Raw genomic sequence first — 27,984 nt, forward strand, 5'->3', positions numbered from 1 at the left:
ACAGAAATCTTATTAAAGAAGAAATAAATTGCCGAAGTTCATTTATTAAGTCTAGAATATTTTCTTTTGCTGTAATGATGAGAACTGCACACTGTGAGTCAAACCTCAAATTCAACTACAGCCATGGTTTCCAGCCTCTAGGTGGAAACAACCTTTTCGACATGGATCCTGAATATTTTCCAGAATAGGTACAGTCACCTTTCTCAGAGCCCTATAGCTCTCAACAGTTCATAGATTAAATACCATTGACTACAGAAAGGAACAACTAAAATCAGATGTCAAACTGAACTCTCAGGTTAGCCATCTGACATTATCTTTTCAATACAATGGACCAACCATTGTTCATCTAAGGAAAAGAAATCTGGACAAGCAGGCCAAAAGGGAATTGCAGCTAGATTCTGCAATATGCCATGACATCCACAGCCACCCTTACTCTGATGTGAAATTACTCAAGAGTGATACACCCACACTTGAATCAATAAAGGTTAACACCCCTTGCCCCTTGGTAGAACTCCCCTCACAAATCTGGCAGAATTATAACTCTCTGTGATGGTAAATAAGAGACTCAAATTCAAAATAAGATGTGTAATATAGATTTAATGCTTTTTTTTTCCACACTTCTGCAGCTACTAGATTAAAATCTCCATGAAGAGTCATCAGTGAGGATGATGAACTTGACAAGAAATTAATTTTTGAGGAACCTGAAGACAAAGAAATTATTCCAGAATAAGACACAACTACATTGTATTTTTATATATGTGTGTATGTACAGGTGTATCTTATGCCTATATGTAAGCCATAAATACATACATAGATGTATACAAATAACAAAATCCTAGCAGAAAAATCAAAATTCAGAGTAGGAACCAAACTGAAAAGGATCTAAAGCCCAAGCTTGCAAACCCTGGTCTTTGTGACTCACCTCCTGGGGTATGTTCCACGCCATATAGACATGGCTTTTAAATTCATCCATCCAGACTTCGGCCACCCTTAGTGCATTTCTCCGAACATGAGCAGTTAGATCTTCCGTATAAGGTTTATGTGCTCTTTCAATGTGGGCAATCCTGGAGCAAGGCAGAACCTCAACACTTCCTCCACATTGCCATACCTAGGAGGAAAAAAGACATTCTGCTAGTGAGAGCTCCCTACACCACTGCTGTCCTTTAGTAAATAAACTGAAATGATTTTATTTCTATGCTTGTCATTGTTACAAAGGAGAATAACTACTCAAGACTTATTTGACTATACAGAAGGTTTTTTTAGACAGTTGTGAAAGAAGAGAGTTAGTACCTTGCCTTACCATGAACTATTACTACTACTTAAACTCACTACAGAATTATTACATTACCAGTAGCCTCTCATCACAATCTTTCTGGATCAATTTAGCTATTCTCAAGACTATTAATAACATTACTTATAGGGCATCCAAAACAATAGCATGTGGGTTCAAGTTTTAATAGCTTCCAGGCATTTCTCTAAGATTGTGCACAGTCCTCAATGCATGCATGCACTATTCAGAATCTCAAACTAGGCAGCCTTACATAAAAGGGAAACTAAGCCTATCAACTTTTTAAGATCACTAAAGTTTCAGGTTCTAGAGGACTAGGAACATAAATGCGTCTTATGCTTTGCTTTAAACATAGCTCAGAAAGGATCAGGTTTCTTTCGAGGAGTGACAAAGGACTGCCTAGTGGCAATGTTCTATGAACAATTTCAACACACACTACTCTTATAAATTATAATACATTTATAATGGAGGTTATTGTACCTGCTCAAGTGTGTTTCAGTTTTGCCCACTACCGCAGTTGAGCTAATGTCCATAATGTAAATCATAAGTATTGCATTCATTTCTGATTTTCTCTCTTTCTGCTTTCATCAAAAGAGAAAACCACTTTGGCAGCCTTAACAGTCAGTGAAGTACTTGAATTATTTTACATAGAAGCTCTTTTTCTGTGTATCTTATATTATGTAAACTTACTAACAAGATCAAGGCAGCCCACTCATAATGGCTGAGTGGATGCTGCTCAGGTGAAAACCAAGATGTACTCAAACTGTTTGATCCTGCTGAACAAGAACCTCAGTGTCCCAGAGGCAGGTGTACTCACTGAGAAGTGACAGAGTTTGCCTTATAATACTGCTAGCAGAGATTCCTGGGGCTTGGTATCCCGTACCAAGAGAGCAAAAAATGAGAGCGAGGGTCCTCCTTCCTCGTACAGCTCATCCAGGAGGGAGTATATTCTGGTCTCCCTCCTAGTGACCAGGGATGTGGGCTGGCAGAACATTATGTTCTGGAGCTGATGTCAGACCCCCCAGGTCTGTCCATCCTATAGGCATATGCTCTACTAAGGAGGCACTTTGTTCAGTCATTCATTTTATATATTTAGACATCTGGCTTGAATACAGCATTTAGGCATTTGGCAGCTCCTGAGACCAGAAAATGTGGCATGGATTCAGAATGTTTACAAAGCCTTTTCTGAACTGGTGCCTAATTGCATTCAGCATATGCTGGGAGAAGAGATAGAGCCTTGGTTTTCAGAGCTCTCTGGAAGATGAGCTATCCGATGAACCTACTGTACAGTTGAGAAGGGAGCTGAAAAGACTTTAGCATGTCTCTGTGTCCAGAACCTGGAAAACCATAGGGGTAAATAAACATAACCATTACCAACATCGGGGCAAAACAGAGATGATCATAAAGACTTAAAAATAAATGGGCAATTGACCTGGCACAAGAATAAATAATCTGGAAACAGCATTTGTGTCCTGTCTTTCTAAATATCAAAGTGGGCAATCCAGCTTACTAGTCTAACAAAAATAATAGTTTGTCAACCATTTAATTCTAAATGGTTCAGCTACATTTCCTAATAAAGATTAAATGTGAAGTATCATCAGGCTTTGCTCATACAATGCCTGCTTTCAATCCAAGCCATTTCTCAGTATGGCACTGACATGCAGCTATAAATTGTTTCAGAGTTGCTCACTGCACACTGTTTAAATTAGTAACATAAAAGACAAGGAAGGTGTAGAGATGGTCATAACTTAGCTTAGGACAAGACAGTTCACATACCACACGTGCTGCCTCCACTGCCTAGCCTTTGCTCATTTTGACTAGGAATGGCCTCAATCCAAGACCAACATGTGAACACCAAATCTTCTGTGGGATTCTCAGAGTTAGGTCTGAATGCCATCTCAACAAGCTGAGCCAAAAATTCACAGTCTATAATAAGCTGAATTTCCAAGTAAATTTCTAGGATCTGAAAATTTGAAGAGCGGGCTCATCTGTAATTTCAGTACTGATTCAGTAATCAGCAAAATCTAATTTGACTTTATAATGAAGTCATATGTGTTTTCAAAAAACATCCTGAGATGACAAAGTCTTTAATATAGTTTGTAAATAACAATTATCCACTACCTGAATAAACACCAATTAATCAAATCTGGTGGCCACTCCTTTCTCTCAGACACTGTCAGCCTTTGTTCTGTTTCCGAAGACTAATTAATTATTCTGCAAGAACCATGGATTCACTTAAAAACGTAACGCTACGAGGGAGCAATCAATACAGATGCTGACAGAACAGGCAGGTCGTATTAAACAGCTTCAAAACCAAATCCTATTATTTCTAAGCAAATATCTCCTGCAATCCATGAAAATGTGATTAGCATGCCCAAAACTGGACTAGAGATATATGCTAATAGTTTCCATATATCAAGATGAATAAAGTCCTTTAATTAATGACTTTTTAGAGGAAGACATGAGAAACAAGGGTGATCTGGAGACATGGGAGTTTTAAGTTACAGTGTGTGCAGAGCTTGCAGTTACAGCACTAAACAAGTAGCCCTACCCTAGATGAAGGTCACGAAGCCTTGCAGAGCACTCGCAGAGTGAAAGCAGATGCAACACTTTATAAGGGCAGAAAGCACAATCCTGGTTTGCTCAGTTGGTCACACCTCCAACAAGCCATAGGACCCTTCTCTCCCACAAGTGTTCTTTGTCCATGGGATTACAGTACGGTAAGAAAGCTCTTTTGTCCAAACATTTCATTGCACTTAGGGAGAGGCCAGTTGCGAGGAAAGAAAATGGGAGGCATTAAAGTGGGATTTTCAAATGGCATGAAACTCTCCTGCAATCTCAAGGGATTCTGGATTCCCAACTCCCCAAAACCCATGCAAAATCTGCAGCCAAGGAATGAAGGACTTTGCTAGTCATGCACTAAATATTAAACACTATACTGAACAGGATATATGGATACTAAACAATATAAATGATTAACTGACTGCTACAGAAAGTGTTAGTTGTTTTTCATTCTTCCCTGATTTTATTTGAAATAAGGGAATTAGGCAAGAACACCCATCCATTCTTTCTTTCTTTCCTTAGACCAACTGTCCACTTGAGTCTGACCACTCCTAGCTCCCCCCATCTCCTTTACTCGTGTAAACAACTCCAAGGTACTCCAAGCATTGTGTTGGAGCCATTGTGGATGGTTGGATGGTTTTTCAAGACATCTTGAAGAGGTATACATCTCACATCACAAGTGCATAGGAGAGGCTCATTAATTACTCTGAACCGAGATGTTTTGGTCAAAGACAATTTTTAGGTGTTTTTTTTTTTTTTTATAATTAACATTTTAATACTAAGAAATATATTTTCTTAAAGACTCAACTTAAGAGGGAAGTTGCAAAGCCTTTTAGAGTGGTCTGTTCTTCATCTAATAAAATTCCTGTAGACAAGAGATTGTCTTTATAGTTAAGAAATAGGAATAGCAATTGAGGGGTCAATTCCTCACAACTTCACAGCTTCCCCTGTGAATTTCACAGCTATTTTTTTGCTATCATTAGTAATCTTTATTCAGGCTTCATCCATACTGAATAGCACCTTGCTAGTTCTCCCAGCACTGTTATTTCATGTGATGGCTATAAATAAATACAAAGGTTTCAAATCAGTGAAGCTTTTCCAAATTATCACTCATGACTTTAGTAGGAAGTCTAAAGATAAAAGAGCTTCAAAGACTTTTTTTTAACCACATGGAATGGTTTGAAGTAAAATGTTATATCTCTAACCATACTGTCACTGCAATCAGTAATACTTAATGACAAACCCACTTGTACAAATTGCAAGGAAGAAACTTGATGAATTTCCTAAACTATGATTAAAAGGAAATACGCACCTTTTCCTGTTGCCCATGAAGATGTTTTACCTACGGTAGCAAGAGGTGGAAATTGCTAGCAATAGTCTCAATTTCCTGCCAAATCCCTAAACATACATATACTCTTGTCAAAAACAACATATGCTTCCATCGCTGTGATACAATAAATAGCAATTCACATTTCATTCTGTAAAAGCATCAATTGCAAAACTGTACCATTGAGTCTCAGGCTTTGCCTTAAGGCAAAGACCTTAGAAAGTTTTCAAGTGTGAGGGACTGCCTATCTTTGGGAGTACTTAGTCTGATTGCTGGAGCCCCAGCAACACAAGAAAGTTTGCTTTTCTTTGGAGGAATTTCTTGAGGTTCTGGTCCTGCTGGTTCACTTTGCAAAAGCAGTCTTTTAGAAAAAGAACGCACCGACTGGAGTTTCCCTTCCAAAGAGCTCTCAGAATCCACTTCAGTGTGTTTTCTGTGCTCCCTTCCAAGAGTACCTTAGAAAGGGCTCTTTATTCTTGAATTTCCTGAGGAGCTTCATATATTTGGTATAGCCCCAAAAAGGGCTTAGAGGGCTTCCTCCTCTTGAAAGGGTTCCTTCATCACTAGTAAAAGGTAGTAAAATTCCATAAAAAAATTCAAGCTGTAAAGGGACAGTAGTAGTACCAAGGCGACTTCTAACATTTATGAAGCTGAAAGACTAAGCAAAGCCTATGACCTAAGCTAAGCAAAGCAAGTGGGGGATGATAGGAACATTAAATGAATACAGAGAATCTATCTGGAAAAAAGAAAAGGGGGTGGTGGTGTAGGGTGTGAAATCTTTCTCCCTTTTAAATCTTCAGTTGTTATGACTTATGTGGGGAATTTGTCTAAGCTCTAAGCACTTCTTACTGTTAATTTACTGAAGGTACATTTACACGTAAGCTATAATTGTGGCCCTACATCTGTGTGATTTTATGTTCGGCAAGGTTAAAGTAGCCCCACAGAGCAATGTTCTTCACATTGGAAGAGCCAGGAAAGCAGAGGACACATAAAACTGCAGCGAGAACACAGGTGGTGGCACAACAGATCAGCTGCAGCTTCCACTCTGTTAAACGAGTAAAGGACCAAAGTACTGAGCAGTCCAGTGGGATGGCACAAGGAGGACAGTTACAGAAGCAGTAACACACCAAATGGCTTCCTTAAGCACTTTGCAAAGGCGTCAGCCCTAGTACTGCTATGCCATCACCCCTCACTCATTCCCACCGCAACAAGGGCAGTAGTATTTGCACAGCCTTCAGTGCGCAGCAGAAGGGTGACTCACACATCCTTAGAAACGTCTAAATCAATCTGGTCATAATTTTTTTTTAGAGAAAATTCCATTCACATCTGGAAAATCTGTTTCACTAGACAAAGGGTCTCCACTTCTATTTAGTTTTATTTTTAAATCCACATCCTTTAGTAAATCCTTTTCAATTGCATTTAAACATATTTGAATTTGCATATTTAATCAAAACACATACAATTCTGAAGCTGATCCCTCTCTCAAATATTTAATTCATACTTCATTATAAAATGAGATAACACTGCTTCATTAAAAGTGTTTCTTTTTATCTCTTTAATGACTGAGTGTTCTTTTCATGTTGCGGAAGCTTAATCTAATAAAAAAATAAACCCTACATGATGCCGAGCAGTTTATGAGCATGTACTGCATTCATTAAATTTACACAGATCATGCAGTTTCTCCAAGAACTGATGTGACCTTGTTTGAAACCATCATTTCACTTGGACTGCAAACAAAACTTTTTAATAATTAAGTGATTTCTCAGAAAGCTGAAGCAATTTCTAGCTTCTGTGAAGTCTGCAAATGACCAAATTAGAAGAACTCATTAAAGACGCCCTGAAGATAAAAAAAAAAGTCAGCGTGAATTAACTACTACTGTGTATATAAACAAATAGTCCCCAATATTCTCAAAATATATTTTGGGGAACAATTTAATGCAAAAAATATTTGTGAATCTTGTTAACCTTTGTCATAACTAATAATCATTTACTGGTAACCAATAATGAGCTTGATGCTTTACAGGGAAGTATGACTAAACTATTTTTATTCAATACCATGAGTTAAGTCCGTGACCATTTTCGGTTTGCATTTTTATTTTGGTATCTTGACAGATGACTGCAGAAAGGACAGGGAGAATGGTCAGATACAAAGATCACTGAAATCAGCATTCATGTTTCCAGCAGCAATCAGTGGGTTTTGGATCACACCCTGAAAGTTTCTGGATTGTCATGTACATTTGTCTCTGTAAACCTAGAAACTATACTCACTGGATGAAATATGTTAATCTTTATTTAGGTCGTATCTCCACTGAAGTCAGATAAACTTCACTAAATAATTGCAGTAGTGACTGCAATAAGTACTGATGGATTTGGCTAGATTTCCCAAATTCAGCAAGAAACCATGCACAGCTTTGCTTATCCCACTGGTCTCAAACAGCTTCCTCTCATTGAAGAAGTGTGCCCAAACAGTAGCATTAAACACAGAATCCTGGCCTGAGTCACATAAACTCAGGATTAGAAAAATCAGAATATAGATGGACAGGAAGAGAAAGAAAATAACACGGCTTACTTCCTGCTTCTAGATGCTGAATGGGCCGGAAAAGAGAATCATATCATTGGTATGTACCCCTGCAGAGTGTAACTTAATTTCAAGAGGTGACTGCCTATAGTCACAGCTCAGAACAGCACAGAGAAATCAGAGACTGAAGGGAGAGATTTTTAAAATTACTTCATCTGTTTTACTGAAGCCCTGTGAGGTTTTTGAAGACTATTCTACTTCTCATCACCATACAAACCTATCATACCTTCAAGTAAACTTATCTATTTGTATGTGAGAATAGCTTTTTTCCATAACCAAGCTGATAATCTTAACATGAAACTGTAAACACCCTACAAAAACACACCCTCACAATCCAAAAGACTTTTTAAAGGAAATAAAAGGCTTTAACATAACTAGAGCTCCTCTCAATTTTTAAAATGGAAATTATCCCTTAAATCTTACTTTTGAAGTCATCATTAATTGCCTCATAGGCCTCATTTTACATTAATTGTGCCTTTATAAAACACTCATTGAAAAAGTAATACATGTAAAGATTCTTCCCATATTAAATTGTCAGTAGTTTTCTTCCTCTTCTAGCTAATTGCTTCATTATGTACTTTTAAAAATTGTTTTGTTCTGCAGGGATTAATTTTGCACATATCTTCATGAGCTGTGAAACTTTCACAGTGTATTGTTAAACTACGTACATTGTGTTGCTGGTTTACAATTGCAGGAACTACTCTATGCCTTGTGTTACTAGGAGATAACATGCTTCAAGGGTCACTGAAGGCATACAGCTTCATTCAGTTCTTTTTCAAATGCGTCTAACTCATTTCTAGGCACAGCAAATAACTGACACATAAATCACTTCATTGCCAAGTTTAAGTCATGAACAGGAAGTAAAAGAAATCACTTTTCATCTTAAAGGCAAAAAACCGGCAAACTGAATAACCGTATCACCACTGCTTTAGTATTCACGGAGCAACTTACTGCACTGCCCGTCTTTTATGGTTTTGCCTTTCTCTCCCTTACCTACAGGTGTACTTAGCTTGATCAGTCTTGTTAATCTTGCACTAATCCTGAAGACTTGATCAATACCAGAATACCAAGCTAAGAATAGAATAGAATAGAATATTTTATTTTCAGTTGGAAGGGACGTACAATGATCATTTAGTCCAACCATCTGACCAATTCAGGGCTGACCAAAAGTTGAAGCATGCCTCTTAACCACTGACAGGCTTGAGGCATCGACCACCTCTCCAGGAAGCCTGTTCCAGTGTTTGACCACCCTCTCAGTAAAGAAATGCTTCCTAATGTCCAGTCTAAACCTCCCCTGGTGCAGCTTTGAACCATTCCCATGCATCTTATCGCTGGGTACCAGGGAGAAGAAATCAGCACCTCCTTCTCCACTTCTCCTCCTCAGGAAGCTGTAGACAGCAATGAGGTTGCCCCTCAGCCTCCTTCTCTCCAAACTAGACAAGCCCAAAGCCCTTAGCTGCTCCTCATAGGACACTCCTTCCAGCCCCTTCACCAGCTTTCTTGCCCTCCTCTGGATGCATTCAAGGACCTTCACATCCTTCTTAAACTGCGGGGCCCAGAACTGCACACTGTACTCAAGGTGAGGCTACACCAACGCTGAATACAGCGGGATAATCACCTCTTTTGACCGGCTGGTTATATTCTGTTTGATGCCCTCTTGGCTGCCGGGGCACACTGCTGACTCATATTGAGCCTGCTGTCAACCAGCACCCCCAGATCCCCTTCTGCAGGGCTGTTCTCCAGCCATCCCTCTCCCAATTCATACTTGTGCCCAGCATTAGTCTGTCCTAGGTGCACAATCTGACATTAAGACTTTTTAAATTTCATCCCATTAACCGTTGCCCAATGCTCCAATCTATCTAGATCCCTCTGCAAGGCAACTTGTCCCTCAAGAGAGTCAACAGCACCTCCCAGTTTGGCATCATCAGCAAACTTGCTAATGGTGCATTCAACTCCTACATCCTGATTGTTGATAAATATATTGAACAGGACCAGCCCTAGAATTGAACCCTGAGGAACACCACTGGTGACCAGTCACCAGCTAGATGTAGCCCCATTCACTACAACCCTTTGAGCCCTGCCATTCAGCCAGTTCTTCACCCAGCGCGCCGTCAACCTGCTCATCCCACAGTTGGACAACTTGTCCAGAAGGATGCTGTGAGGGACAGTATGAAAAGCCTTACTAAAATCCAGAAAAACTACATCCACTGCCTTCCCTTCATCCGCTAGGCAGGTGACCTTATCATAGAAGGATATCAAATTAGTTAAACAGGACTTTCCCTTTGTGAACCCATGTTGAGCGTGCCTGATTATTGCATTATTCTTTAAATGTCTTTCAGCAGTACCCAGTATTATCTTCTCCATATTTTTTCCAGGAACTGAGGTTAGACTAACAGGTCTGTAGTTCCCTGGGTCTTCCATCATGCCCTTCTTGTAGACTGGAATAACGCTGGCTAGCTTGCAGTCAGCAGGGACCTCCCCAGACTCCCAAGACCTTTGGTAGACAATTGAGAGGTGTCCTGCCATAACATCCACTAGCTCCTTCAGTACTCTGGGGTGGATCCCATCAGGTCCCATGGACCTGTGAACATTCAGCTGATACAGCTGGTCCCTTACAATTTCAGTGTCCACAAATGGAAAGTCACTGTTCCCACACTCATCGTCCTCCATCTCAGGGGACTGGGCAGCCCAAGGTGTATCAGTATTATTAAAGACTAAGGCAAAAAACACATTGAATGCCTCTGCTTTTTCTTCATCCCTATTAGTTGGATGACCATCTTCAACAAGTATCAGTCCAATGTTTTCTTTAGACCTCCTCTTGCTATTAGCTTACTTTAAAGAGCCCTTTACCTGACACAACACTGGCCAGTTTCAACTCTAAATGAGCTTTGGCCTTTCATGTCTTCTCCCTGCATATATGAACCACAGCTCTGTAATCTTCCTGCAAAGTGTGACCTCGCTTCCAGAGATCATACAACTTCTTTTTCCTCTTGAGCTCCATGAGGCGTTCCCTGTTCAGCCAAGCTGGTCTTCTGCCCCACTTGCTTGACTCACAACACAAGGTGCTCTGACACATGTAAAGGTATCTGGCCTTTGCAGCTTTGACCCAAACATGCTGGATCCATCCTGGTGAATCTATCCCAGTCATCTACCCAGTTCTGTTACAGCACAACAATCCCTTGCTCTCCCACACTGGTCTTCCTCCAATCTTTGTTAGATTACTAAATCAGTCTTGCAGTACTAAAAACTCGCCATGAAATTAAATTCTAGAGAGATCTCCCCTCAGTATCACATTAAAACGAGTATGGAATCTTCACAGACTAGGCCATGAAGAATTGTAATACCAGAAGCTACAATGGCATTGCCACCATGCTGTGACTTAAAGCGCAGAAAGATATTAAACACGAAGCTATCTTATAATAATGCACTAATTAATTTGCATCTCACCTCAGTCCACTGATTTCTAAGTGCTTATTGACTTAAACTGGTTTACTTCTTTCCATGCCACTATAAACAATTTCCTCTCAGAAAACATCAAAATGTCTATATTACTGCCCAGTTGGTAATGTGCAACCACACAGGCATAACTGGTGAAAAAACATCTGTGAGAAATCTTCAAGTGCCTCTGCTTCCTTCCTTGTAGGGTATAGCAATGCCACGTGGTAGCTGGTGCTGTATCAATCATTTGCTTTCCAGTGCGAGTAGCCAATAAAATGTTCTCTTCCCAGAAAAAGCGAAAACACAAAAATGATTCACTGGTAATGTTGTCTGTATGTATAATTACACATGCTGTAGCTGCAGGTTACCCGCTGAGGCATTCATGGGCAAAACGAGGGAAAAAACCAATTATTCCACTGTAAGTTTGACACAAAACAAGAACAAGCCACAGAAAGCCAGTTTCTGTTGATGACGCGACTGACACCCGTTTGGAGGCATGACAATTCCTTATTTTATTCTCAATAGAGGCTGGGGTTTTTTTCCTGTTGAAATTACGAGCCTGTAAATAAGAGAATTTTAGTCTGTGTCATCTTGGGATTCAGGTTGTTAACACAGTGAGGTACTTTCCAAAACAAAACTAACCTAAGCAATAATTCTGGCCACACTGAGAAGCCACTACTGGTTACACAGGGTGCTAAGCAAGTATTAGGCCATACCTGCACTGCCGAGGAATTACTTTTATCTTGGTTGAAAGTGTGGGCTATGAAAAGCATTGGCTACTTCTTGTAAGAAGTAACATTTGGTCAATCTTTACAAATTTTTCTTGCAGACTTCAGTCTAGAAATGTTCTCTTCTTAATTCACAAAAATGGATAAAAATCAAATTGACGTTTCTATTTAAAGCTTTAATGTAAAGTTAAAGAGAAATCACTATCTTAAAAAGCAGTATTTAAATGTTACCTAGAAGTAGCAATTAAGAATATTCTTATTCCTGTATTTCGCAGCCCTTCCCCTTTGCACATCATCAACCTAATACTGTTGAACAGCACCTGTGATCATACACTAAGGATTTTTTCTGTACAGCAAATCATTCCCTAGTGGGGAGGGCTACGGCCTACTTATTAAAATCAGTTAAAAACATGGCTTTAAGACCACAGCAAGTGACAGTAGCTGAAAGTGCAAGAATGGGGGGCATCTAGATTCATTTTTCTGAAGGGAATTTAGGGAAGATCTACATTGCTCAGTGGAGTGCCACAAAAGGGGACCCGGCAGCAAGGACAAAAAGGGACACCATGCACACATGACACATCCCACTGCTCACTCTCCGTGCAAACTGTTCCACAATACAGCAGCTCTGTGAAAAATCCCCTCACTTTCTCTGTTCCCTCCCAGTCATTTCTACCTCTTGGCACACCAGCCTCTCAGTTTTCCTAACACAACAGTTTGTGAGGCAGCATGGTAAATCACAAATGGATTAACATTAAAATTAACCCTGCAGTTTAAAAAAAAAAGTTACAATGTAAAGGGTTACTTCTGAACTGGAGGTGTTGAGAGACAGTGGGTACAAGGCAGCCATTCAGACAACTGTGCTGGCAGAGCCAAAGCACTGGTGTGCTGCAAGAGTGAGAACAAGAGGATGGCAAGGAGAAGAAGGAGAAAATGGAAACCAGTGTAGCTGTTTAAGCCTATGTGTTGTGAAACTACACCCTAACTTGTACACTGTGCAAAGGCTTTCCTTAATAAAAACAGACATCTATTTACATGTAATATATTCAAGTTTTCATTTAATTCATGGCCTGTATTAGAAACACTGACAGGTAAAATTGCTGGAAACTTCCAGGGAAAAAAGAAAAAGTCCAAAATGTTTTCAGATAAATATAGAGATTTGGGGGCAAATGTAAGTATCTGCACTTGCCCATGATCATCAAGAACATCACTCTTGCAAGGGCATATTATAAGAAAGAGATCTCAGGAGAGAAACAAGCGGGATACACAAACACTTTGGACTGGAAATGACTGGACATGTGAGCCAGCAATAGGCTTCTATGCACCATATGAGAGAGACTGGGTTAACTAGTCAGCAATGAAGAATCATGATTCCAGAAGCTGGGGTGGGGGGAAGTTAAAACAGAAAAAAGAAGATAGATAGTTAGAGCCAAAAGCACCTTCAAAAAAAAAACCCCCAAAGAACACTGGGACTATTTTCTGGTCAAATAACTCATTTCTGCACCTCTGTTCATAAACTGCCTTCGTCTAGTTCTCCACCAACAGAAAAAGCATCAGCTTCACCTAAGTTCTATAGACAAACCGCTAGACTAACAAGAAAAGAAGCAGGTCTATTTATTATAATGTTATTTTATTGCAAATACAACTAATTTCACTATGGCAATATACTGTATAAAAGTAGCATGCCATACTCAGTCTGAACTATAAATGCAATTTTCCTCCTGGGTCAGATGATACAAAGTCTTGATATATCGTTTAGTGGGAGCAAGATCCATTCCTTTTCCCTTAAAGAGCTATTACCTTCTGAGAAATTTTCCTCTTACCCATTTAACAGGGCCATTATATCCCTGTGAAAACAAATTCATCTGCAAGCACAAAGTCTTTGTGACATACATAACTACTTTAAGTCAAAGCCCAGGCTTACATTCCCTTGACTCTGAATCACTGAATATTTGTTCAGGCATCCCTAAAAGTGGTACAAACAACTTTGTTGTAGCTGATATTTGGAAGCTTTATCAAACATGTAGGCTGCTTTAAAAGACAAAATGATTGCTAAAGGCTTGCTCTTGATAGAAAATCTTCTGCTGACTTCAGCAGGAATTGGAATAGGCCCTTAAGAAGCCTACTGAAAAGCAGACTTGAACCATCTAATGCAGGATCTAATTGATTGCATCTAATTGATTGCATTGGATTTGTAGGGGCTTCCGTAAGTACAAGTACTGCTTGTGCAAGCACAACCCAGAAGCAGAGCCCAGCCTTACACTCACATTTTGTTTCCACTATAAGGCAGTCACCAACACAGTTCCTATTTGGTCTCTTGGATAAGCAATGTGATTCCAGTTTGCCCTCCAAATGCAATCTTGTCCCTTGAAAGCACACTTAAGTCCATTCAACTGGGAATGATTGAACATAAACCAAAAAGAAGCATTACTCATCCTAACTGAATTTAAGAATATGATTCTGGGGCACAGTAAACGAATCTTTCAAAAATCCCAGATAAAGTGCCGAAGCTGCTCAAAAAGGATGCTGTCAAGTCTTGCATCAACCAGCCTGCCTTTATTTTCTTATGGGGCAAATAAATAGCCTTGCAAGCAAATATTTGCTTGAGGAGAAAATACAGCATTGCTTCTAAGATTCAAAATGCATTCATATTTTGAACTCATCTGTCAGCTTCTAGCTCAAGGCAACAGAACTCTATTAATACTTATTTAATAATACATGTTTAATACTTTACAAATGTTATTACAATGCCACAGACAAGGGTAAAATTCTTAGAAGTTAAAATAATACACCAAATTAGAGACAAATAGAGCTGAGTTGAGAAATTAATTCATCAGAGTCAAGAGAATAATCCATCAATCAAAGACCTGTTTTACGTGGCTTGTTATGGTTTACCAACAATGGATACTTCAGATACAGTTTCCAATAGTTGGGGGTTTTCTTGCACTCATGTAACACAAATAACTAGATATTTGTGCAGATGATGAGGTGACAAAAATACCTCCTGGGAGAGGATACTGGGATAAGCCTCCATTTTGTCAGGGTCTAATTCTTGTTCCTGCACAGTGAAAACCCCATCAGTTCAGCTGAAAACAAACCATTTCAATATTTTAGAAGACATGGCAATGGTTTCTACTTTATAATGAAAAGAAATCCTAAATAGGTAGACTTTGCTTCTCAGAAGCATCTCAGCTGGGATACTAAATCTTATCACATCACTGAAGATGCAGCTGCTAACAAAGCAAATGGAGAATAAGGCTTTGACTCTGCATCGGCACAGACACAGTGATTTACCCAGTCCTGTCATCACATGATGCTGCAGCTGGTCTGCATATGAGTTTGGCTCACAGTAGTTTTACATCCTCTGGAACAAAATTAGTAATATAAGGACACGGGACCACATTCTACTTAGTGTGTTTAAGATGAACAGGTAGCTCAAATGATCCTAACTCTTACTGTTATTTCTGTAGTTGAAAGTAACTTCTGTTCCTGTAGATGTTTGCTCTTACATGCTTATGCATAAAATTTCCCAATGAAAGAACTGACTTCCAGTGCCTAAATACTGCAAAGAATGGGAACAGGCTGTGTGAAATTTGCTTAAAAACTCAAGCCATGAAAAAAATTAAGGAAATTTCACTAGATAACGACTCCATCATATCAGAGAATGTGACACACAACATCATACTTCTTGGCTAGCCTGGATACGAGGCCAGTTTGGGCACACGGTGTCTGCTTATCCACCCCTACATGATAATGCATATCACACAACAGAATACTAGATGAAGCTAGATACTTCTTAAAAAAGGAAAATGGCAAAGAAAGATGAAGCACAGCAAGCAATCTATAGTCATGGATTGGAGAGTGTAATTTTAAAATGGAAACATTATTTATCGCACTGATACTGTAATTATAACATAGCTTTTGCAGAACAATTACTGTTGTTATTAAGTGATTCATTGTAGGCCTCGCATTTGAAAGCAACACAAGTAATCTAGAGATGACTACTTGGTGCTGCAGAGGCGAAAATGTAGTTCAGCAGCAGAGACAGACCACCTGGCCTACAGTTTTCCACATACCCCTATCTAAAGGAAACGAACGGCAGCCCCTGGGAGCTGCCCCTCTAGGGACAAGTGCTTAGGATGCACCTGAATGACATGGCTGCCGGCCATAATACAAGAGCGCATTTGAAGCAGCCACCTGTATTTTGCCAAGACACGGTGTATGGCTGCAGGTGTGTGCCAGAGGCAGGCGGCTGTGGGAAGGAGGTTGCTTTTCAAGCTTCACATCTGTAGAAATGCTACCATGCTTCCCAGAAGCTCTAATATTGCACTGTACATTTGTATTCATCCTGGTATGATCTGGGATATGCTGAGAATTGTGAGAAGAGCTGGTAATAAACCAAAAAAATTACAGCTCAGTAATTTGTTTTGATACAGCCAGGAATACAGATCCAAGTCAGGATAAAGTCAGATGAGACAGCATACATTATGCTACCTTGCACACTACGATCTGTTACAGATGAAAGTATTTTATGTAGGTCAGGCACTGCTTCCCTGGAGACAGACAAAAAGCTATAAGGAAATCAGAGCAGTGTTGGGCCTTATTCCAGTGATCCAGTCTACTCCAGAGTTTCAGTTATGCAGAGATTTGTTTCTCTCTGGTCTTGTCTATCAAAGTAGTCTTCCCAATCAACATCTGCAAGGCTAAGTATAGCGGACTGGACAGCATACATCTCATGATGCAAAACTAGATAAAACTCCTCGCACTCACAAAGAGACAATAGTTTTATCAGTTGAAAAAAAGAAAAGAAAAATCAAAGTGACACTAATTTTCAACTCATTGCAACACTGAGCTGCAAAATTAGGTTTCGGGAACAGAAGGTGGCTCTCTGACCCTCACAGTGAGGAGAATGGTGTTATTAAAAGAAGCAGTCTTGCATTTCTCTCTCCCTTTCCTTAAAACTGTGCTCTAATGTAACTGAGAGGGGACCTGCACTTCAGTCTTGCTGCAATAACACTTTATCTCTGACAGATGGGAGAAAAAATTTCAGGAACTGAGAAGTAAAAATGAGGGGTTTTTGTTATATCTCAGTCTCAGCAGAAAATTCTGTATTTTTAAAATAAATTCCTTTTTTGCTATTGTATAACAGCATGCTTTTATTCTGGAAACTAAAAAGCACAAAATACAAGCTTCCACTAACATTTCACAGCAGAGTTCAGAATTTAATTTTATAACACACATCATATAATTTTTCATTACCACCTATCTAAGAATTTCTCTTGTATCAAAAACCCGAAAGATTCTCAAACAGAACAGCACTGTACTTTCAGAATGGTATTTAGCTGTGAAGAGATACAGAAAGTAGTACACATATCACACACAATACCGCATATTTTAGATTGGACATTAGGAAAAATTTCTTCACCAAAAGGGTTGTCAAGCACTGGAACAGGCTGCCCAGGGCAGTGGTGGCAGTGTGCTCCCCCCAGCCCCACCCGACCTTTTCCAGTAACCCTGTCCAGGCGACAGCCACCAGTGGGGGTCGTGATGGCTGTATCCAGCTTATGCTGGACTTTGGGGACGGATGGCAACACAGTAGCCAAGGGCTGTCTGGAGCAGCGGCCCAAGCCTCTTACTGGCATGCAAATATGACTATAAGTCAATCATCTTACTCTATAAATAGTGGATAGCCCAGGGCCTGCTGAGCTCTCCTGCACGGCAGTGGGCTGCACGCCAGGATCTCCCCTTGAGTAGGGACGCCTCTCAAGGTTACTCCTTGCTGCAACAGATCCTCCGTAACTAACAGCACGCTAAACTTTGAAATCTTAGCTAAGTGATATAAAGGATTGACTGTGCATATATAATCCTTTAGACATAAACCATTGACCAAGTCTGGGACTAGGATTGGATCCAGTTGCACCTAGACTCCGCCCTGAGAAGGAGTTTAGAGAGCAAGGGGGCCCTTTCTGAACCTCATGACTCAACAGGAGGGTCTCCGTGATGGTTTTTGTCTGACCCTGTCCTCTATGCAGTAAATAATCAAGTGTAACTTGCCATCAAATCTTGTTAAACCACTGTTGCGTTTACCATTGAACTTTGTTAACTCACTGTTTTATATCAATAAAGTTTATTTTTTTGCTTCTTTTTTACAAGTAAAGTGCACTCTCACTCCTTCTGCAACAGTCCCCATCCCTGGAGGTAATTAAAAGACAAGCAGATGTGGCACTTAAGGACATGGTTTAGTGGTGGACTTGGCAGTATTAAGTTAATGGTTGGACTCGATGATCTTAAAGGTCCTTTCCAATCTAAATGATTCTATGACAGTAAACAGATGAAGCGTGTATGATGGAAGAAGAAAATATGTGCACGTATGCACTTTATGAGTATCTTAATTTTCCTCCAGAGGGAAGGCAGCATAAATGCCTATATATTCCAGTTTGCTCCGTAGCGATTTTCCTAATTTAAATAAACCAAGTAATCTAGGAAGGATTTTCCCCTTATGCCTGTGAGAAACTATCCTCCTTAACGAGTCTGGGATCACAGGTAAGCAGGGAGTTTCACATATCATCTCAGCAGAATTCCAGCATTGTTACTTGAACAAAATAATAATAATGCTAAATTCTGTATTTCTATCCTTGTCCCAGGTAAGTTCTTTAAAAAGACACAGAAGCTTTTGTTCTTTTTTTTTTTCCCCTCCCTTCTCAAATACAACAATTTATACTACTACAGAGCTGCAGATCTCCTTTGCATGCCATCATCCGTATATTTTTGACTGCTTTTTTTTCCCCCACAGTAAGAAGCAAGCTGTATTTTAAATGTAAGCCACCAGTGTTGGTTGGTTATGTTCTTTACCCTGATTCCGAGCTCCACATTCTCTCCTCCGTATACTTCCATGCCTTCATCCAGTAAGCCAATCTCTTGGAAATATTCTCTGTCTACTATGAAGCATCCGATCAATGCAGGACTTCTGGAAGAATAAACCAGCAGTAACCAAAGTTAGCAGATAGAATATGAACAATTTTATTATTCAGAAATAGATTATATTTATAATTGCTGGGTCAAATGGTGTGTCAAGACAGATTCTTAAGAAGGTGTTTTTCAAACAGATCTATTCAGCTTTGTCTTCTAACGTTCTTGATTCTATGGTGAAATAAGCACCACTGAAGGAAAACAGACTCAAAATTATTGGACATAACCAGAACAGGCAGGATTTCAGTGCTAACAATACTAGGTCCAGGAGTCCCAACTTCATTTCTGAGGCATCAGCCATTCTGGTCTCTGTCCCTGCTAAGTCCTCAGGTTTCTTGTCTGTGATAATTAACAAGGATACCCAATGATGCACAGTTTTGTGTGTTTAGCCAGAAGCTAGGTTCATCTACAGCTAAGAAAACTTGTGTCTGTAAGCTTATGTAAAAGAAATTACTTCTTGAATAGGAACATTCAGATAAGATTCTGCAATACAGAATCAAGAAATGCCTGCCCTTACCAGCATACGGTAACATTAGCCCATTGTCCTGAGCCAAATTTAAACAAGTCACGTATCTTTACCGAATCAGCAAGCTCTATTTATGTCATGACCTGAATTAACCAACTTTCACTATGCAGAGCCAAGCTTAAGAAGGTAAGAGTTTAGGCACAGAGAATACAATTTTACCTTTATGAGATGCAGTGGAGGAGAATACAAGTAATTTAGCCTTTTCATTTTTCTCCTACCTTATAATCCACAATGGCAAGAAATAAAAATGTCTTTTCTGATTATTATGCTGGTATCAGGAACTCTGGTAACAATAGCATATTAATTAGCAGTGCAGGGGAAATCATCCTGCATTTACTGGGAACATTCAAGCTGCAATAAGTGTAGACATCTGCTTTCAAACAGATTACAGGATGTCTTAATCGCAAATTGTACAATTCTACAGAAATCTATGCATTTATGCCTTTAACTTGAAGTGCTATAGTACCCACTTTATAACAATGAAAGACTGTTTCTGATGTATTTATTAATGAAGAAAATAGCAGTTAATGTCACTTCAAAAATTATGCTTCTTTTATGACAAAGTACTCTTGCTTTTGGTGTCGTTTTTAAAGTATTTTTCAGAGTACCTGCTTCCCTTTGTTATAATTCTAGAAGCATATTGGAGGCATGATAGAAGCCATCAATCAATACATATGGCTTTTTGTTTGTTTGTTTGAATTATCCAGCACACACATGCCGTGTATTGCACTGAAAAAAAGGTGCTGGGGAAAGGGCTAGGGAACAAGCCTGAACATCCAATATCCATGAAGGACATTCGCTCCACAATCCTCACATAGAACAGAGTTTGGGGGTAAAATGGAAAAGTAGATTTGCTCTTTATTCTGAGTTTAAATACTTCTAATTTAAAACGTCACCATAATTAATACAGAAGGTTTGCCTCTCCAGGACTTAGTAGAATATTTCAAAGCGTACTCATAATGTTAACAGAGTTCATTAACACTGATAACCATTTCTAATGATGTGGAAATTACCACCCCTTTTTATGTATGCCTGTGGCAAACCTGTGAATTTTTATCTCCTACTTTCCAATTCTGAGTCCTGTTCTAATGACCAGCATGTGGGTCAGTGCAATGCAGTGTTTAAGCTGACAGCTCCCCCAAAAAGCTGTCTGCCCAAAAAAGACAGAACTACTGGATGAAAGATACCCCTTACACTGACTGCATGGAAACTGATTGGTAGTGATGACTCCCTCGCGCTGCCACTGCTATTTAAGGTTCTGCTTTGCAGCTGGTGAAAACAGCCTTCACACTTTCTTTCTGCGGAGAGCTAGAGTATAGGTACCAGTGACCTCCTTGGTATGAATGCACAGCTAGAAGAAAGGCCTGGAATCTCAGCAGAGCTGCTGAGGGGATTCAGAGGCACGTACTCCGCTTCCGGAAATAAGGGCATTGTTCTGTACCAGCCTAACAATACTCTAGACATGATAAGAAAGTACAGAGCTAGATTGTACCAAAGCAAGGATCTAATACTGTCTTTGCTCACACACTATCAGTGGACCAGCTAGGACATAACATAGCTGTAAAGCTATGTGACGGTATTATAAAGAATACAACCGTCAGATCAGTTCTGTTTATATAATGCATTTGTAAAGAAAAATCTGTTTATGGCCCATTACCACTAAATTAGCAGACAAGACATTTGGAGAAAGCAGTGCTGCTGAGCATTCAAGTCCACCATTTCACTTCAGCTGTGTTTTACCCCATGCTAATAAGAAGGAAACCTATTTAAAAAGATCTACTGAAAACAACAGTTCTCTTGATGACTGTGTAGGGGTCAACGACGAAAGCTGAAGAGGACAGCTCAAGGACATTTAACTAATTTAACATCTAATTTAACATTACAGTCAGCAAAACGTATTACTTAGCTGAGACCAGTCACCACCGGTCATACCTAAATGCGCGTTGCCAGTGACACACTAACGTAGGTCACAGTTGCATCTTACCTTATCGGAGCAGTTGTGTTCTCCAGTTTCCACCATGACTTAGGAGGGTTCAGATATCGGCACCACAGCTCCCAGTCAAACCCCTGTGCCGAGAGGGGATATTCCTCTATTTCAAAATTATCATACTTAATGTTATCAAATGATGGAGAAATGACCCTTTTTCTGTTTTCTTTTATCCTAGTGAGCACTGGTTCAGCCCTAAAAAAAAAGAAAAAAAAAATGTTAAGACTACGTCAGTGGAAGTGTAGCGCTGATGGAAATAGCAGCTTATGCTGTATATTTCAGAAAGGGCAAAGTCTATAGCTGCTACCTATTCAGAGCTCCCTTTGCTTTGAGATGGAGTTTTGACAGAGCAGGATCTGCCCCAAAATAAGACACTGCAATATTTTATCTAGGATGCCCATTATTAACTTTGATGTTAGCTGGCGAATAGAAGAAATGCGTATCTGCATATCATAGAGCATTTACACCCTTGCTACTGAATAAGGATAACTTCAGGCTCTCAATATTATCAAGGACATCAAGAGCAGAGTTAATAACAGATCTATCCTAGGGACAGTAGCTCCTGCCTTTTTACTATCTTTTTTACTCAAGAAGCAACAGAGATATTAAATCCATACTGAACAAGTTAAAATACATGGTTTTAGTTATGCGCTACTTTTACACAGAGTGGCAACCTCAGTGCCAAAATGACAATTCTTTCTTTACAGGGTAGGACATAAAAGAAGCAATATTTTTTAATTAAAAGAAGATAAATTTGCCCCTATGGGCAAAGGGCTACATTATCAGAGGATGTTTTTAACGTGCAGTTTTCCAATATAGTTTAAATACATTGTAATTAGACCAGCAGATAACTCACACTGTAAAAATGGATCTAGATTATGTTACACAGCACAAATACGTTTTTCATGCTTGTGTCCATGATTGTGTCTGAATCTTCATTAAAAAGATCAGAATGCTAATTCAGCCTCTATATGCAAGAGAAACACCATTGACTAGTTTATTAACCGTACTTGGAAAAGGTCCCTTGGTCAGAGAAATTCGAGACACGTACCATCCCACGTTGAATTCCACATGGGCATCAAAGAGAGCAACTACTGGTGCTGTGGCTACTCTCCATCCACTAACTCGAGATCGAATCAGCCCCTCTTGTTTGCTGTGTCGAACAACCTTGATGAAACCAGGCTTACGGGCATTCACTTCATCAACATACTTCTTTAGTTTGTCCTTGAGTTCTTCTGTGGAAAGGAAAGAATTCAACGTTAACAACAGGCATCAGCTCGACAAGTCGTAAAAACCTGTTCTTCCAGCAAAAGAGGAGTCTTCACACAAGGAAATATTCCCTTTTGATTTAACTACTAAGAATTCTCAAACAGTTAAGTCTAAAAAGAGGGAAACAAAAAGTAGAAGGACCATAAATTATATAGGAATAAAAAATTCCAAGTGTAACTATTTAGCCCACATGACTGACATCAGAATCTTGCCACTTTTTAACATTAACATGCTACAAAATAAAGCACTCATAATGTACCATAGCTACGTAAGTGCATATTATGTTACTGTAGCAATAAACAAGATAATGATCTTGTATTTCCAGAAAAATATGCCCAAGTATTGTCCATGAACTTTATCAATATTTCAAGAAAAAAAGTAAGAATAAAATGAAATATTTATCCTTTTTCTATTTTTCTTTCTAAACTTCAACAACTCTTTTCTATCTCTACTAAAAAGTTCCATGACTTCTCCTCTTTTCTCAGGAAAACAAAGACTGGAGGAGAATCATTCCTAATTAAAATACTATAACTTTTTAATCAACAGCTATCATATCTCTGGTTTAAAGACCATTGCATGAGAAAATCCAATAGGTAGAGCTGAAATATTCTGTTCACTATTATTATGAACTGAAAACACTGTTCACTACTTTTCCTTATTAGCATTGCTATGTTCTATTTGTGTTATGGTACCACTCAGAATTCCCTTGGTGTTGGTAATGTCCCTTTCTTCCAAATCTCCCCACAAATCCAGAAATGTCTTTGCTGTGATGCAGAATAATACTCCTGTGGTTACAATGCTAAGCTGGATTCATCAAATCGGCATTAAAAGCTCAATGCTGCCTAGCCCTTTCTGTGAAATCTTGAGCAAGCCACTTAATTTCTCCATAATCAATTCCCCATCTACAAAATGGGATCACCACACTTATTTCTTCTTTTCAGTCTATTTAGACTTTAAACTCTAGAGAACAGCAGTTTTCTTTTTCTCTGCATTTGGCCAGTACCTAACACCCTGGGGCACTGAGCTGAGGGGAGGCTGCATCACACAAGGGATGGCACCAGCGTCCGGCAGAGGAAGGAGCAGCACCCCGTAGCCAGCAGTGTGGGAGGGAGTACAACTTCTGTCATGTTGGCTGGCCCAAATTGCTCCGCAATAAAATACAACAGGGTTTTTCTTTTAAACCTAGCCAACGAAACTTTCTCTTCTATTTTTTCGCTGGCATTAGCAGTGCAATCTGCTCCTAGCTATGTGCCAGGGGGACATTTCTGCACTGAGCTCAGGTAGATTCTCAATATGATAAGCCAGCCACTCTGGGAACTGGTTGCCTCCAACAGATCTGGACAACATGCACACTAGAATGGTTAAAGCAACAGAACATTAAAAGCAAGCACATTTTATTAGCCACATTAAATGTTCATCCTTGGAAAGGAGGCAGACGTGTCCTCTCTTAGGCTGACAAAGAGGAACAGAGCTGTTTCATAAGGGGTTCTCTAACCTGAAGACTTTTATAACCCACATGACCTTAGTGGACCTACTTCTCTGAGGAGATGGAGGAAAGGACAAGACGGTCAAGAACAAAGACTTTTCAAATTCACCCTTCTTTGTAAAGACTCACAGCCAGCCACCAGGCGTGATGCTCTTGCAGCTGGTTCCACTGGCATTACAGGACTGTGCATGCCCCATACCTCGGCATAAATGAACTTTCGGCATGGAAGCGAGAGAATACCAGATAAAAGTTCTGATACTTACAGTTTTTCATAAAGAACAAGAATTAAAAAGAAATTATCTGATGACCACATCCATCACAGTACTTAAACTGCAGCTGTATTTTAGGAATGGACTCAATATATTCCTAGAATTCTCCACATTACATTGCCAATATCTATTCAAATTGTTTAATCTATGACTGCATCACCTTAAGTAAACAATGTGAGGCATTAAGACACATAGCATAGAGCACTATTCTACTTTGTATTAGATTTGCTGCATATCGATCAATACACTTTTCTTCTATTATAAAGTCAAAAGATCATATTCAGATTTTCTGTCACGCTTGTGCAAAGCCACATGTTCTTACTGTTCATCCCCTAACACACACAGATTTGTAGCAAGCACAAAACTATCAAACCAACCACTAGCTAACAGCACTTTAAATTCAAAAGACAACATTTATGTTACTGAAATTATGCCCATCTAAATATAGTGCAAAACAGCCCTCTATTCCCAAAATGTAACATTGCGGAGGGTGAATATCAAAACATGAAGATCAAAGCTTTGCTCTCGGTGTAAGTGGCTGTTCACAGCTTTGCAATACCAGGAAGCTTTATTTTCCACAAGAATGCAGCATCACCACTGAGTATAAAATATATAAAAGGAAATCAGGCTATAATCAAGGACTTGAAAATCAGTACTCTTGATAAAGTCACTGTTCTCTCAGTCACCTTCGTTTTTAGCAAGTGGGCTATTGTCACTCCTGTCATATAGTTCTCCTAATGTGGACTGACTTTATAAGCTTGAGTAAACACAAAATCTTTTTCATAGCTAGGTGTAGTACAGAAATAGGTGGAAATGGAACAGAACCCAAATCTTGGCTTGCCACCAGCATGACTTCAGCTGTATATTATAGCTGTGACATTTACTTAGGCAGGACATTTACTAGGCAGTACACACTTCTAATTTTTCTGGTTACACTGCAGCTTTTTGCAAATGAAGTGAATGGCCTGAGAGTGTCTCGGAGGAATGTTGGAGGCTTACCAGTGGTCAGTCAGTATGGAGGAATCCTTCCCTGGACTTCAGTATCAGCCTCAGGAGGAAAGTGCTGCATTTTACCTAATCTTCAATACTGGCCCAGAAGCAGTGACTCACTCTGTACCATGTCCACAGGAGACAAAGTAATATTTTGCAGTCAGGCATTTTCTGGCCTTTGTTATTTAAAACAGCTTAGCCTTGCTTTGCAAAGGCAGAGTGCTGAGCAGAGCATTATGTACACTCTTTGTCTTACAAAACCTATTGTGCAGACTTTTCCAGAAGAAAAGGTAAGTCTACTAAAAAAATGTATCATTTTCACTCAGCCACAGGACACAGCAGACATGTAAATGAAGCTAAAAAAGTCACTATTTTGGCAAGAACATTAAAGATGCCCTAGCAGGATACTTAAGTCATTTTTTTTCATGCATTCCATGTTTTCCTGAGTTTTACATGAGAAATCTGAGTTCAATTGTCTTTGACCATTTTAGAGCACCCTGCCCAACTGGACTGAATAATAGGACTCTCCCCCTAGAACTGATCATACACTTTGTGATGGCACTGATGGTCTTCAGCAATACATTTTTAACCCACGCTCTGCTTTTTTCCACTTCAGATACGTTTCCTGAATAATAAATAGTCTTTTCCATTAATTATTGTGCTTCACTGCTTTATGCCACCAAAGGGAGAAGAAAGGGAATGAGCAAATGTGTCATCTTCAATACACTGTTGATTCGGCTTCTAATTATGGAAACAAACAGTCTTATAAAGATAGATGCATTTGCCTTTCAGCGCAGAATCTCTCAAATAAGGACTCAATTTGACTAAGCTGAATGAGTATCTGCAATTGGAGAGAAAGAGCAGCCATATATAGAATGGGAAAATGGTGCCGATCTGGCACTTGGACATGTTGCACTCTACCACCTGTCTCTATATGGTACAGATGGCTGGAAAGCACAGCACAACTCTCCTCATAAATGTAGAAAACATAATTAATGTGTCATCGTTATGCTTAATATTAACATAATTAAGTTCTAATACTTCTAAGAGGTTGTTTGTTTGCGTTTAACAAATATACAAAGATTTTGTTGGTCAAATTTCCCTATTCAGCACAACTAAGCAGTGATGAAGAATTCATGCAACTTTGCCTTCTTAGGAAGGGGCAGAGGCAGGGCAGGATGGAGACAGGGAGCATAACGAGTCAGGAGATGTCAGCCATCCCACAGCTACAGAGATTGTATGTGAAGGGATCATTTAGTTCATGAAAATCCCTTCACAAGCCATCTTCCTTTCAGGATATGGTCTGAGAGCATGGTGGGCTTCAGAGAGGCCCTGGCAATGCAGCTGCTCTCCTTGCAACATTGCAGCTTCCTTGGCTTGTGTGAGTGGCCAGTCCTAGCTCAGAGGGGCAATCTGGACCACAGTCCTGCCTCCTCTTCGAACGCTGGGGGGTTGTGGCAGGCCATACAATATGGAGAAGATTTCTCACATATGCCCCAGGGAGTTTCTCAGAAAGAAAACCATCTACGGATCATGCTCTTCATCCAGTCGCGTGCTAGTGGCCTATGTTTTGCATGCCTCTACCTTCCCTAAATTGGGAAGTTATCAGGCTAGATGCTCAATGATGTACGGTGCCTTAGCCCTGTGAGACTCCAGTGTCCTACAGCAGCTGTGGATCTGTCCCCAGACTTCAAATTTTGAAGTTATTGATACAGTGTTGTCATAAATAATAAATTACTGCCTCACATTCATAGAGAAGCAGCTGAAAGAACAGTCAATTAAGCCTCACTTCCAATAACTTTCATGCTTTAATGTACTCCTATTCTGAATGCTTAAATGAGTCCTCACATCTCTCAGAACGATTACATTTGTAAAGTCTGGCACTCATGATTTGCTGAGACAGGTGCATTTTACTGACTTTTTAAAACTCTTCTTCTTAGCTGTAAGTTGGCCAACAGAGCTAAAATAATAAATAAATAAATAAATAAATAAATAAATAAATAAAAGCTCTCTCCTAACTTTATGCATTTTCTAAAGCCTAGAAGTCCCTGTTGACTTTGGTGCAGCAGAATGTTGGATGTTACTGCTATCTCCACAAGCCTTGCGCTTTTACCTTTAGGGAAAAATTTATTTCCATGTCAAAGGCCCAGGAATTACCATGTCCCTCTTTAACCTTAGCACTTGGCACAAACATGGCTTCTTTTACTATGAAGGGAGAGAAATTATTCTTCAATACAGAATGCGGTTTAACGTAACAATTGTCCTCCCTGTGCCAGAAACTGTGGATTGACACACAATATGAAAGGGGCAAAATCCTGCCAATTCATTATTTTTATGCTCTAGCTTTGTGTGTTCATTGAGCTGCCTAGAAGGCACAGTCTGGTGCCCAGGTAAATATCCATGTTGGATATTTTCTTGGATCATAAAGGACACTTTTAAAGGCAAATCATTACAGCCGCTGCAGGAATACAGCAGAGCTACTGCCTGTCTTGGACCCAAGAGCCCACTGGTCAGTTTGCTCCTGGCAAGGATCCCAGGGCCTTCCTGAACGCCCCATGCAGTAGGTCAGA

General features: G+C 39.6%; 1 protein-coding gene across 3 annotated transcripts in view; it reads right to left on the minus strand.

Moving 5' to 3' along the window:
- GALNT18 (polypeptide N-acetylgalactosaminyltransferase 18) overlaps positions 1-27,984 on the minus strand; it is a 247,750-nt gene that overhangs the window by 59,254 nt on the left and 160,512 nt on the right. For all 3 annotated transcript variants that reach the window (XM_082318958.1, XM_082318956.1, XM_082318957.1), the window contains exons 5-8: positions 22,452-22,635; positions 21,398-21,595; positions 18,771-18,885; positions 923-1,108 (exon numbers count right to left, since the gene is read on the minus strand). In XM_082318958.1, coding sequence (XP_082175084.1) covers positions 923-1,108; positions 18,771-18,885; positions 21,398-21,595; positions 22,452-22,635 — 683 coding nt within the window. The remainder of the gene's footprint in view (positions 1-922; positions 1,109-18,770; positions 18,886-21,397; positions 21,596-22,451; positions 22,636-27,984) is intronic.

The sequence above is a fragment of the Platalea leucorodia genome (genome assembly GCF_965183815.1).
Source record: "Platalea leucorodia genome assembly, chromosome: 7".
Classification (NCBI taxonomy): domain Eukaryota; kingdom Metazoa; phylum Chordata; class Aves; order Pelecaniformes; family Threskiornithidae; genus Platalea; species Platalea leucorodia.